The 14,203-nt window shown below is 41.4% G+C and overlaps 2 protein-coding genes across 3 annotated transcripts; both read left to right on the plus strand.

Moving 5' to 3' along the window:
- The first annotated feature begins 1,106 nt into the window (after positions 1-1,106).
- LOC108611504 (uncharacterized) lies at positions 1,107-3,591 on the plus strand. Of its 2 annotated transcripts, none has more exons than XM_089463680.1 (3): positions 1,107-1,458; positions 1,515-1,919; positions 1,998-3,591. In XM_089463680.1, exons 1-3 carry the CDS (start codon positions 1,202-1,204, stop codon positions 3,454-3,456), a joined length of 2,121 nt encoding a protein of 706 aa, XP_089319806.1. In that variant the 5' UTR covers positions 1,107-1,201; the 3' UTR covers positions 3,457-3,591. The 2 variants fall into 2 exon arrangements, with proteins under 2 accessions (XP_089319806.1, XP_017859683.2); XM_018004194.2 differs by having other exon boundaries at positions 1,111-1,458; positions 1,995-3,591.
- Positions 3,592-3,948: 357 nt separating this feature from the next.
- Positions 3,949-10,165, plus strand: Sec71 (ADP ribosylation factor guanine nucleotide exchange factor Sec71). Its single transcript, XM_018004193.2, has 5 exons — positions 3,949-4,819; positions 5,156-5,994; positions 6,062-7,891; positions 7,980-9,476; positions 9,548-10,165. The coding sequence occupies exons 1-5, from the start codon at positions 3,991-3,993 to the stop codon at positions 9,689-9,691; spliced, it is 5,139 nt and encodes a 1,712-aa protein (XP_017859682.1). The 5' UTR covers positions 3,949-3,990; the 3' UTR covers positions 9,692-10,165.
- Positions 10,166-14,203: the final 4,038 nt, after the last annotated feature.

Raw genomic sequence — 14,203 nt, forward strand, 5'->3', positions numbered from 1 at the left:
TATGTGTGTGTGCGTGCGTGTGTGTGTGTGTGTGTGCGTGTTTCTTGTGTAAGCTGAAAAACGCGATTATTATTGAAATAGCTATTACTCCAAGGGTTCAGGGGATCTCGTAGTCGAGTAGTCTCGACTAGAGCTTTCTTACTTGTTTATTTTTTATACCCTGAACCCATTAAAAATGGGAAATCAGGGTATAATGGTTTTGTTAAAAGTATGTAACAGGCAGAAGGAGGCGTGACAGACCCCACAAAGTATATATATTCTTGATCAGGGCGACGAGCTGAGTTGATATAAGAGCTAGAGACTTCAAATTTTTTTTAAAATGTCCGTAATTACAGCGCGCATATCAAGTTTATCATTAAAATTCGATAACTCATCCCGATATTTTTTTATCGATAAAAAACCTTATCGAATACCAGTTATAAAATTATATCTTCTACACCTTTATTGCTAGAGTCTCCAAAGCACAAGTCTCTAGTATTTGAAATACGCTTTTTACAAAAGTGAGGGTGAGGGGGTGAATTTAAGGGTGGGGGGTAAATTTACACAAAAACCGAAATTGTATAAATTGCATATAAGCATACATTAAAAATTTGGAGACTCTAGCAATAAGGGTGTAGAAGATATAATTTTATAACTGGTTTTCGATAAGGTTTTTTATCGATAAAAAAAAAGATCGGGATGAGTTATCGATTTTTAATGATAAACTTGATATGCGCGCTGTAATTACGGACATTTTAAAAAAAATTTGAAGTCTCTAGCTCTTGTATCTTCTGAAATCGACGCGTTCATACATACGGACAGACGGACGGACGGACGGACAGACGGACAGACGGACAGACAGACGGACAGGGCCAAATCAACTCAGCTCGTCACTCTGATCAAGAATATATATACTTTGTGGGGTCTGCCACGCCTCCTTCTCCCTGTTACATACATTTCAACAAAACCATTATACCCTGATTTCCCATTGAAAATGGGTTCAGGGTATAATAAGCCAGATTTTCCGCTATCCACGATTTCCAAATTTTCTTCCACAATCGCATTTGAAAATAAACCTGATCTGGCCAAAAATAAGCCAAAACGGCAACACTGACTGGAGCTTCCTTACTTGTTATTTTCAATGGTTGGACAATTGAGCGAACTTGTGGCTAGTTTTTGTGAACGTCATATGAACAACGAATAACTGGAGTGAACCGAATCAATGAACATTATGAGGTTCTTTAGGACTTCAAAATTGAGCTGCCTCAGTGAACTGATTGCAAGCGTTTCGATACAATTTGTAAATTCCGAAATCGATGCCAAACAATATAGAGAAATAATAATGGCGCGTAGTAAAATTTGGAAATACTATGATAAAATAGATCTCCAAACAGCACAATGTGTACTCTGCGAAAAGATAATAAAAACCTGTGGCAATACCTCCAATCTCATGAAGCACATGAAGACCCATCCACAAATGTAAGCCAACAGCTCAGAATATTTGAGTACATCTACTCAGTAGCGTTTGTTTACAGCGATGTCAATGACCATGATTCGATTGTAGTACGCGGCATCCTCAAACGTGAACCCAATCCCATCAAAAGTCGTGGACGAAAGCAACTTAAGCATGCGTCCATTAAAATTAAATCGGAGCCCCAGCAAGAAGTTGATGCCGAACAAGGTAATAACGATATGGATGTCAACCTAATCGAACTGGTTAATGCGGAGGCACATGCAGCGGTCGAAAGTGTCGTGAATGAGGAAACTTATACAAATTGGGCAACGACGGGGGCAGAGACCGAGTCCGCCACGGAGACCGTAAGCGCAGAGGACATTATAGAATTTGAGCCAAATGACGCAAATGAACACAGCGATCAACGATCACTGTACCAAATGCACAACGACGGAACGCATCAGGAATTAGATCATTTGATAGTCAGGTCGGTCAAGTATTCAATTATTCAATATTAAAATACCGCTGACTATTTCTGTTTCTGACTGTTCTCTATTTGCAGTAGCAATGTTTATATGAACAGTTTAGCATACTTTCTATGCCGCGACAAACAGCCGCTAAATATTATACAGGGTGAGGGGTTTAAGCGCTTGGTCCAGGTGCTGTGTCCCATATTCCGATTACCCAGCTCTGAGCAGCTCGCCGCGCACATTGGCCAAAGATCGCAGATTCAAATAGCGCAGTTGCGGCAACAATTTGCCCACATACAAAGTCTGTCACTGAGCTGCGTCATCAATGCAAAGTCTGACCAGCAATTGAGCTACCTGGAGGTGGCTGCCCACTACAACGAGGGCCTGTATCGACGGTCAAAAGCGCTCTCCGTACAAAGGTTGCCACTGCAGTATAATGAGAACACCATTGTGGAACGTTTGGAGCGCATTTGCCACCGATTCGATATAGACAAATCGAAAATTGTTTGTATTGTGAGCCGCAGTGATCAACTGATGGAGAATGCAGTAGCTACGCTGCTGGGTAGTCAACGACACGTGCCTTGCTTTGCCCATCTGTTGGAAGAACTGATCGAGTTGGTCGTCCAGCGACATGAATTTAGTGCTCTTTGCGACAAGGTGCGTCGCTATCACGGCCAACAATTGAAAAAGTTAGATGTGGTTGGAAAGCCTTTGAGCAGCTATGAAATGCTGGAACGCTACGTGAAGCAAGCGACACAACAGCAGAAACTGTTGCCATCGGATGCATTGACGGGCGCTGAGTTAGATTTAGCTGCGGAACTGATAACAGTGTTGGCTCCATTAGCTAGTGCAGTGCGTCAATTGTGTGGCACAAATATCGGCTGGTATCCCAGTGCCAGTAATGCATTACCCATTGCCTACACCGTTCTCAATGAACTGAAGCAGCCAGAGAGCGCAGAGCAGCAGCAGCATCAAATCGCATATGATTTGCGTCTATTTATTATCCGTTTTTTGGAGGAACGCTTCGAGGACATGGAAAATAACACCCAATTCGCGTTATCGAGTCTTCTAGATCCACGCTTCCGCAATATGCCCTTCCAAAACGCATCGCTTGTTGCCAAATATATGACACAGCTGTACGAGCTTTACGAGGAGAAATGCGGGGATATGCCTGTCGAATCGAATGAGGAAGCCAACACGGACAACTACGACATATGGGCAGCATATAGAGCCTTTTCATACGAGAAGCACAAACACATCAATATGAATGGTGAGACTGAAAGTATGGATGAGATATCGAGCTATTTCTGCTCAGGTATTAGCAGCCTACAGACGGAGCCACTGTTGCTGTGGAAGGATCTTGTACAGTTTCATCCCTTTCTGCACAGTTTGGCCAAAAAGTATTTGCATATACCAGCATCGGCCTTACCACCGACACGAATATTTACAACTGGCGGCGAAGAAGCGATAGCACAAGATGGCAAATTCTTGGACGAGCAGTTAAGCAACATGGTTTTACTGTCGGATTGTACAAGGGAGGAGTGGCAATTATAGTACTAGCACATATATGTATCTATGTTAGAGAATATTTTATCATTGTACTCAATTGTGTTTCTGTCGTGTTTTTTGTGTCAAGTTTTATACCCTGTAATAAGTCAATAGAAATTAGTATTTAATTTATGAACTCAATTTGGCACCTATTTATATTGTTTAGTATTTAATCGATTGCAAGTCAGTTACGTTAATCGATATCTATTAACAGTCTGGCTATGTTGTGCAGCACTGATGACGTTTTTTCACGAATTGTATTTTTTAAAGCATATTTGATGTGAAAAATTGAAGCATTAACAATATGCAAACGCATAAAACATTAAAATAACACCACATACACACTGCGGGTGCCGAGTTAGAGTCATCTAGACAACAGCAAAAACATACGGGGTAACACACGCCGTTGCGGCAGCGCGAAAGTTGCAGTCGCTGTCGCTGTCGTTTCTTATACAGACACACGCACGCACGCAGAAACTAATTAGTAAGAGGCTGTTAATAAAAACATAACTGCAAAACGACCTTGGAGTTGCATACAATATGCAAAATAACTCCTCGAAAACTAAGGAAATGTTTATTGTGCGTGCTCTAGAGAAAATCCTTGCCGATAAGGACATACGGCGCTCACATCATTCTCAGCTCAAGAAATCTTGTGACACAGCTCTCGAACAGATTAAAGCAGAGCTCATCAATGCGGGCCAAATTGCCGAAGGCAATGAATTACCATGCGCCGCGTTGCCGCTTCCCAAAAACGATGCCGCGAGCATTATCAACGCAGAAACCTATTTCCTGCCCTTCGAGCTAGCATGCAAGAGTCGCTCGCCACGCATCGTTGTAACAGCTTTGGACTGTTTGCAAAAGCTGATTGCCTATGGTCATCTGACGGGCGCTATTCAAGATTCTGCAAATCCGGGTCATTTGCTCATCGATCGCATTGTCATCACCATTTATGGTTGCTTTAATGGCCCGCAGACGGATGAAGGCGTTCAGCTGCAGATCATCAAGGCTCTGCTCACCGTTGTGACGTCACAGCATGTAGAAATACATGAATTCACGCTGCTGCAAGCAGTGCGCACCTGCTATGACATCTACCTATCCAGCAGGAACCTGGTCAATCAGACAACGGCCCGTGCTACACTCACACAGATGCTAAATGTGATCTTTGCGCGAATGGAGAATCAAGTCTATGAAGTACCGCCTCCACCATCAACGACGACGACAACGATCAATGGCAGCATAGGCAGTCCGGAATGTAATGGTGAGGATTTAACGAAAACGGCGACAACAACAACAACAACAACAGTAGTAACGGAATCATCAGATGGTGATGAAGCCATTGCCTCAGAGCTGCTTGCTGAGATAATAACAGGTGGGTGAGTGTGAATGTGCTGTGAGTGGACCTTATGCAATGATTTGTCAGTAATTGTAAATTATCGATAGAGATAGAGTCCACAATATATACATCAGTGTTGCCCATATTGTAAGCTGCCGTACAGAAAAGCAATATTTGTAAGCTAACCAATACGTCAGTTAACAGCTAACGTATTTAATATGTAGATTAAGACTTTGAAATATGTATATTTTTATTTTTATATATACTCTACTGATGTATAAAATAAAAATCCACAATGCGAATAATACTTAAGTTGTGTGGGTATCAGTAATCACAAATAAAAATCTAAGCTGTGCATTTATATACTTTTAGCTGCTTTCAACGAGGCGATGAAGGAACATGGCTCTGACTCGGAACTGGCTGAAATAGAGGGATCTGTGAATGGAAATGGCTCGGTTGATTCTTCGCACTCTGACCACGATAGCGTTGAGTTGCACAGTGAGAACGATGCTATAGTTACTGCTAAATTTACGCACATTCTGCAAAAGGATGCGTTTCTTGTGTTCCGGGCCTTGTGTAAGCTGTCGATGAAGCCACTACCCGAGGGTCAACCCGATCCAAAGTCTCATGAACTGCGCTCCAAGGTGTTGTCTCTGCATTTGTTGCTGCTTATATTACAGAATGCCGGACCCGTCTTCCGGTCCAACGAGATGTTCGTTATGGCCATAAAACAATATCTGTGTGTTGCCTTATCCAACAATGGGGTTAGCCTGGTGGCCGAGGTCTTTGAATTGTCGCTCTCTATATTTGTGGCACTACTTTCAAATTTTAAGGTGCATTTAAAGCGCCAGATCGAGGTATTTTTCAAGGAAATCTTCTTGAATATACTGGAGGCTAATTCGAGTTCTTTTGAGCACAAATGGATGGTAATTCAAGCGTTAACGCGTATCTGTGCGGATGCGCAATCGGTGGTGGACATCTATGTGAACTACGACTGTGATTTCTCGGCAGCGAACCTGTTCGAGCGTCTGGTTAATGATCTATCAAAGATTGCGCAGGGTCGCCAGGCCCTTGAGCTGGGCGCTAATCCCATGCAAGAGAAATCAATGCGCAAACGCGGCCTCGAGTGCCTTGTATCTATATTAAAATGCATGGTTGAGTGGAGTAAGGATCTATATGTCAATCCCAATATGCCAGCGCCCGCTCTACAGGTGAACAACATTTACATTTCCATACATACATATTTATTTCGTTGGGCTAACTTACTTCTAATTGCAGGTGCAGGCGATTCAGTCGCCGACGTCAACCATGCAAGAGACGCAATTGGGTGATAATGTGGATGCGATCTCCGCCCACAATTCCAGCCTGCGTTCAACACATGGCGGTTCGAGTCACAGCCTTAATTCGTATGGCAGTGTTAAGAATCAGGAGTTATTGGATTTGCCCGAAGCGCTAGAGGAGCGCAAGATGCGCAAGGAAGTCATGGAGACGGGCATTGAGCTATTCAACCGTAAGCCCCAAAAGGGCGTCCAATTTTTGCAAGAGAAGCAACTGTTGGGTAGTAGCCCAACAGATATAGCACGCTGGCTTCACGACGACGATCGTCTCGATAAGACCGTTATTGGCAATTATCTGGGCGAGAACGATGATCACTCCAAGGAGGTGATGTGTGCGTATATCGATGCCTTTGACTTTCGCCAGCTCGAAGTGGTTGCAGCTCTCCGCATTCTGCTTGAAGAGTTCCGTTTGCCCGGTGAGGCGCAGAAGATCGATCGATTAATGGAGAAGTTCGCGAGCAGATACTGCGAATGTAATCCTCAAAATCAGCTTTTCCAGAGCGCCGACACGGTTTATGTGCTGGCATTCAGCATTATAATGTTGACCACAGATCTTCATTCGCCCCAAGTTAAACACAAGATGACCAAGGAGCAGTACATCAAAATGAATCGGGGCATTAGTGACAGCAAAGATGATCTACCCGAGGAGTATTTGTCATCTATTTACGATGAGATCGCCGAGCATGAGATTAAAATGAAAAACAATACAACCATGCTGATGGCGTCTAAGCCTTCGGGCAAACAGCCATTCATAACGGAAAAGCGACGTAAACTTTTATGGAATATGGAAATGGAAGTCATCTCCCTGACGGCAACCAATTTGATGCAGTCTGTATCGCATGTTAAGTCACCATTCACATCGGCCAAGCATCTAGAGCATGTTCGTCCTATGTTTAAAATGGCATGGACTCCTTTTTTGGCTGCCTTCTCAGTGGGCTTGCAGGTATGCGACGATCCAGAAATAGCGACCCTCTGCTTGGATGGCATTCGATGTGCCATACGCATTGCGTGCATTTTCCACATGTCCCTTGAACGTGATGCCTATGTTCAGGCGCTCGCACGTTTCACACTTCTAAATGCCAATTCGCCCATTAATGAGATGAAGGCTAAGAATATTGATACTATCAAAACGCTCATCATGGTTGCCCACACTGATGGCAATTATCTGGGCAGTAGTTGGTTGGACATAGTCAAATGCATTAGCCAGTTGGAGCTGGCACAGCTAATTGGCACGGGAGTGCGACCTCAATTCCTTTCCGGTGCGCAAACGACGCTGAAGGACACGCTTAATCCCAGTGTCAAAGAGCACATTGGTGAGACGAGCAGTCAGAGTGTAGTTGTGGCAGTGGATCGTATATTTACCGGCTCCATGCGCCTGGATGGCGATGCGATTGTGGACTTTGTCAAAGCACTTTGTCAGGTCTCTGTCGATGAATTGCAGCAGACGCAGCCACGCATGTTCTCACTGCAAAAAATTGTAGAGATCAGCTACTATAATATGGAGCGTATTCGATTGCAATGGTCACGTATCTGGCAGGTGCTGGGCGAGCATTTCAATACGGTTGGCTGTAACAGTAACGAGGAGATTGCATTCTTTGCTCTGGATTCTCTACGACAGCTCTCCATGAAGTTCATGGAGAAGGGGGAATTTAGCAATTTTCGTTTCCAAAAGGACTTCCTGCGTCCCTTTGAGCACATCATGAAGAAGAACAACTCGCCGGCCATACGTGACATGGTCGTGCGTTGTATTGCCCAAATGGTCAACTCACAGGTTAGTCAATGAATTGAGACAGTTGATCAATCAATATATATGTATGTTGTAAAAATGTTTTTTTTTTTTTTTTTTTTTTTTTTCACAGGCCCACAATATACGTTCCGGCTGGAAGAACATATTTTCTATATTTCATTTAGCTGCCGGCGATCATGAGGAACCAATTGTGGAGTTGGCATTCCAGACAACAGGAAAAATTATTGGTGACCTCTATCGACGTCAATTCGCAGTCATGGTGGACTCCTTTCAGGATGCCGTTAAGTGCCTCTCTGAGTTTGCGTGCAATGCACGTTTCCCGGACACCAGCATGGAAGCCATACGGTTAGTGCGGAACTGTGCTCAGTGTGTGCATGATGCACCCCAGCTGTTTGCGGAGCATGCGGGCATGGAGAATGATGCCTCTGTGGCGGAGGAAGACCGTGTTTGGGTTCGCGGTTGGTTTCCCATGCTCTTCTCTCTCTCCTGTGTGGTCAATAGATGCAAGTTGGATGTACGCACACGTGGTCTGACCGTTCTTTTTGAGATTGTTAAGACTCATGGCGATAGTTTCAAGCCAAATTGGTGGAAGGATTTATTCAATGTGATTTTCCGCATCTTTGACAACATGAAACTTCCGGAGCATGTGACCGAAAAGTCGGAATGGATGACCACCACCTGCAATCATGCATTGTACGCAATAATCGACGTGTTCACCCAATACTTCGATGTGCTTGGCCATCTACTGCTGGAAGAGCTGTTCGCTCAGTTGCATTGGTGCGTTCAGCAAAATAATGAGCAGCTTGCCCGCTCTGGCACCAATTGTCTAGAGAATCTGGTCATCTCGAATGGGTTCAAGTTTAATGAGGTCACCTGGGATAAGACGTGCCAATGCATCCTTGACATATTTAATGCAACGCTCCCCAAGGAACTGCTCAGCTGGCGCCCCACCAAGGGCAATGAACCACAGCTGCAGCTACAACATCAGTTGCCACGTCGTGCTTCTAGTACAGTACATTCCACGCCATTAGAGGCGCAAAATAGTTTTGAGGGTCTACATATTAAGTGTGTCGTGCAACTGGAGTTAATACAGACCATGGACAATATAGTCTTCTTCCCAGCCACCTCGCGCAAGGAGGATGCTGAGACGCTGGCACAGGCAGCCGCAGATTTGACCGGACGCCAAACGCAGCAGCAACTACAGCTGGATTGCCAACGCGAGGAACAGGGAATGTATGGCTATCTGCGTACGCGACAGCTCTTCACACTCGCCGAGTGCCTGATGCAGTCGCATCGTTTCGCCAAGCGCTTCAATGCCGATCAGGATCAGCGCAATTTGTTGTGGCGTGCGGGATTTAAGGGCACTGTCAAGCCAAATCTGCTGAAGCAGGAGACAGCGTCATTAGCCTGCGTCTTACGCATCTTTTTCAAAATGTACAGCGATGAGAATCGTCGCAGCGACTGGCCCGGCATTGAGCAGGAGTTGGTGCAAGTCAGCAAGGAGGCGCTGGCCTACTATCTCAGCCTACAGAGCGAGGCGCATCGCGATGCATGGACATCTCTCCTACTACTAATTTTGACACGTCTACTTAAGATGTCCGATGCGAGGGTAAGCTAAGATAAATACATATAAAAACAGAATTGGCATTATTTAAATTTCTTTTTACATCAATATTCTAGTTTGCCACGCATGTGTCCAACTACTATAGTCTGCTATGTGAGATGATGTGCTTCGACCTCAAGCCCGAATTGCGAAGTGTCCTTAGGCGTGTATTTATGCGCATCGGTCCAGTATTCAATATTATGAATGTGAATGTTAAATAGTCAAGGCGCATGCACTTAACGAAGCCACGACCCCAGCTACGTTGATCATGGCCAAGAGGCCCGAGGGGCAACCTTTTAGTTATCCAATATTCTGGCATTGTTGTTATGTTATCTACTTTATTGTACTTTATTGGCCCCAATCCTCCTCCGTGAGCAGATATATATTTGTATAAAAAATTATATAGATATATATATATACATATATATATATATATATATATATATACATATATATATATATATATATATATATATATACATATATATATATATATATATTATATATTTATTTATTTAAGCAACTGTAATGCTTATACTTAGGTTTAAATAAGAGTGTTGTTGTTTTATATCATGTTTACAAACACATACATGCACCCGCACACTTGAGTGTGTCCGGCATTAATATGTGTTTATATGTGTATTGGTATATATGCCTTATACATAGGCATATAAAATATATATTTATGTTGTGTACGATTGTGGCCTATAGTTTATCTTCATTTCTGGCAAACGTTCTTGGTGAAACCATTCATATAATCATCCTAAAGAATTATCTATTATCTAACTATTATTATGTAGCGTAAATAATAATAAATCTTATGCTATATTTTAGCCTGTATATTGCTAGCTATAATTTAAATCAAATTATATATTTCAAATATATCTATTACAGCAATAAATATCATATATAAATTGTATACAATTAATAAGGCTTCGATTAAACCTTATTAACTTAAAGCGTACTTAAAGAAAATACTAGCATTCCCTTTATCAACCCTAATTTTAGATTTAGAAAGAGGTACGGCAAGAATGCTGTAGTCGAGACTCACCGCCTACAAGATCCTTTGAACCTTTTGAAGAACTGATAATTCTTCGCTTTGCTGCATTCACAAGATGAAACTTATTTACACACAAACACATTTGCATGCAGGCTAGGGCTGTCGAATATTTTTTATACCCTGAACCCATTGAAAATGGGAAATCAGGGTATACTGGTTTTGTGAAAAGTATGTAACAGGCAGAAGGAATCATCGCATACCCCATAAAGTATATATATTCTTGATCAGGACGAAGAGCTGAGTCGATATAGCCTTGTCCGTCTGTCCGTCCGTCCGTCCGTCCGTCCGTCCGTATGAGCAAAAGGATCTCAGAAGATACAAGAGCTAGAGAGCTGAAATTTGGCATGCATACGCGTGTATACCATAGGCAGTACAAGTTTGCTTTATTTTTTCGATAACTCATCCGATAACTTTTTTATCGAAAAAAATCGAAAAATCGAGATTGTTTTTTCAGCCTAATTTGAACACTTTTAGACCTGGAGACTTCAAATTTGCGTTGTATATAAAGTTAATGGATACAAAGATTTTGTCTCGACTGGAGCCTTCTTACTTGTTTAAATATCGTATCGATGATATTTTAACTTTTGAAAGTATATCAATATGATATTTGATATGAAACTTTAAAAAAATCCATATATCAATTTTTTTCGAGTTTTTTTTTTTAACTTTTTTTCCACAATAAATTTATAATCCGTCCAAAAAAAAAAAACAAGAATAACAAGTAAGAAGGCTCCAGTCGAGACTGCTTGACTAGGAGATACCCTGAACCCTCCAAGCTAATATTCTAATCATTCTGGTCTTCTTTTATGCATACACATGCACTTATAAGCACGCGCTCTGCTAACTACGCAGTTAGCAGCGGCTGCGCTGCAATGTGAGCAATATTATGAAAATTTATTTCTTGAATAATTTCTTTTGTAGACATATAGTCTTAATGACGTCTAATGAGCGTAATCATATGGTGAATATGTGTGTACATTCCAAAGCACAAGTCTCTAGTACTTGAAATGCGTTTTTTACAAATTGGGGGCGAATGGGGCGTGGTATCCAAAATCAGTAAATTGCAAAATCTTTGTATCCATTAACTTTATATACAACGCAAATTTGAAGTCTTCAGGTCTAAAAGTGTTCAAATTAGGCTGAAAAAACAATGTCGATTTTTCGATTATTCTCGATGAATAAGTTATCGGATGAGTTATCGAAAAAATATGATAAACTTGTACTGCCTATGGTATACACGAGTATGCATGCCAAATTTCAGCTCTCTAGCTCTTATATCTTCTGAGATCCTTTTGCTCATACGGACGGACAGACGGACAAGGCTATATCGACTCAGCTCGTCGTCCTGATCAAGCATATACATATATACTTTATGGGGTCTGCGATGATTCCTTCTGCCTGTTACATACTTTTCACAAAACCATTATACCCTGATTTCCCATTTTCAATGGGTTTAGGGTATAAAACCGCGTTCTGTGATATGAATATCCGTCATACGACTAGGCGAGTCACTGACAACGCATTTTATTGCCGAACCAAGTCGCTCCGAAGGCAGTGAGCTGCCAGGGCTGGATAGGCATCGTAATGTATGTATGAACGCGTCGATCTCAGAAGATATAATAGCTAGAGACTTGACATCTTTTTTCCTAAGTTCGTGCATATGTCGCGCATGTCATGTTCAAAGAGCGATAACTACTCCCGATATTTTGTTATCGATTAAAAACCTTATCCAAAACTAGTTATTTAGTTATATTTCCTACACCTTTAAAGCTACAGTCTATAAACTTTAAATGTAGACGTACATATATGTATTTTATAAAATTTCGATTTTTGTTGTAATTTAACCTCCACCACTATATCCACCCCCTCAAACAAGTACAAGTACACCCCGACAAATTTCAAGTATATTGATACATAGTATGAAGACATCCTTATATTTCATTGTTCTTATATTCATGATTGCCTTAGTTATACTTCTCCACACTGTCTATTTTTCCAAACATACATACATACATAATATTCATAAATCAATATGTTATAAAACTGGGAACAACTTATGTACACCATATTATATTAAACAATAAGCATGTTTTTAACATTCTCCACCAGTAACTTATTTCTTTCGTCTGACCACTGCGTATTTAATAAGGAAACAACTTTCGCAATTTGCATTGTGCTCAGAAATCGCATGAATGAGCGATATATAATTCTTCCTAGTAATAGCACGAGTGTATGTTTGTTGCAAAAAACTGTACTTCCTCCTCTACGTTGCTTTCTCAAACAAATTCTTCATTCGTCTCGGTAAAAACCTCTTCAAGTTTGCATCTTGAGTCGCATTTTGTCAAAGTGACGAATTTTTTATCGAAACAGCAGAAAACCGGGACAATTTCGTGTCAGATCGAGACACCGAGACATTACGTCCAAAAGCGGGACATGTCCCGGAATTCCAGGACGGATGACAACCTTACACGCATACACGCATTTTAATGAAATGATCGCGATCTACAAGTGTCATTGAGATTATTAAACAATTAAGTTCCCATAGTAATTCCACACTGCAGTCCATGCGTGCTCATGCGCGCATGCCTCTGTGTTCATCGTGTAAGTAGAAAGACGCGAATAATTATTGAAATATCCATTTTTAGAAGGGTTTAGGGGATTTCGTAGTCAAGCATTCTCGACTATAGCTTTCTTACTTGTTTATACCCTGAAGCCATTCAAAAAGGGAAATCAGGGTATAGTGGTTTTGTTGAAATGTATGCAACAGGCAACAGGAGGCGTGGTCGACCCCACAAAGTATATATATTCTTGATCAGGGTGACGAGTTGAGTCGATTTGGCACTGTCCGTGTGTTTGAACGCGTCGATTTCAGAAGATATAAGAGCTAGAGACTTGAATTTTGTTTCTTTTAAATGACCGTATATGTATACTGCGGATGTTGAGTTTATCTTCAAAAATCGATAAATCATCCCGTTATGTTTTTATCGATTAGAAACATTTATGGTCAAGTTAGATGCCAGTATAGCCAATTGTGAATGAATTTTCATTTTTTTTATTTGTCAAATATTTAATAGAATATATAGATCATAAGCTGAAAGTTTCATTAAATTCCGTTAAGTCAATCGACGTTAAAAAATAACAAAATGCTTGGTCAATTAAGAAACGCATGTGCAGCAGCTATAACAGTTCACCCATACGTGTGCCCACACATATTCAAACTTATTCTAGCACATTCGGGCCACGCCGACACCCCTTCTTCCAATACCTATACAAAAATAACTCTTTCTTATTTAAGGCGACAATAACAACAGCTTTTTCAAATAGCCTATCATTGGTAGATCGTTGGTAGATCATTGCATATCAATGATTTGCTAAGTCAAGCTAAGTTTTTTGTTTAACTTCCCCAGTAGCTTTTAATACCTTCATCAAATCATCTTTTTCGGTTTTGTGCACAGAAACTGATGCGGCATGTAATAAATAATGCGTTGAATAGTTTGTTTGTGATGCAAGGACAGATACTAATTTTCTTTTCAGTCTCCTTCCGATCAGTCCATTATAGATGGAGAGGGATATATCCCCCCGATCGACAAAAATAACAACAACCATCCGCAAAACGCACCTTGAGAGCCACTTTGTCAAATACTTCATAATGTGCGTGATGAAATTATAATAT

Source organism: Drosophila arizonae, chromosome 3 (assembly GCF_054131065.1).
Source record: "Drosophila arizonae isolate 15081-1271.41 chromosome 3, UAZ_ARI_1.0, whole genome shotgun sequence".
NCBI classification, from domain to species: Eukaryota; Metazoa; Arthropoda; class Insecta; order Diptera; family Drosophilidae; genus Drosophila; species Drosophila arizonae.

What these genes read in the sequence shown, in the direction of transcription:
- LOC108611504 (XM_018004194.2), top strand. Translation starts at nt 1,202, where the DNA reads ATGAACATTATGAGGTTCTTTAGGACTTCAAAATTGAGCTGCCTCAGT. An exon ending in ATGAAGACCCATCCACAAAT is followed by an intron (nt 1,459 to 1,514) that starts GTAAGCCAACAG and finishes GTTTGTTTACAG; the next exon opens with CGATGTCAATGACCATGATT. An exon ending in TTAGATCATTTGATAGTCAG is followed by an intron (nt 1,920 to 1,994) that starts GTCGGTCAAGTA and finishes CTCTATTTGCAG; the next exon opens with TAGCAATGTTTATATGAACA.
- Sec71 (XM_018004193.2), top strand. Translation starts at nt 3,991, where the DNA reads ATGCAAAATAACTCCTCGAAAACTAAGGAAATGTTTATTGTGCGTGCT. An exon ending in GCTTGCTGAGATAATAACAG is followed by an intron (nt 4,820 to 5,155) that starts GTGGGTGAGTGT and finishes ATATACTTTTAG; the next exon opens with CTGCTTTCAACGAGGCGATG. An exon ending in CCCAAATGGTCAACTCACAG is followed by an intron (nt 7,892 to 7,979) that starts GTTAGTCAATGA and finishes TTTTTTTCACAG; the next exon opens with GCCCACAATATACGTTCCGG.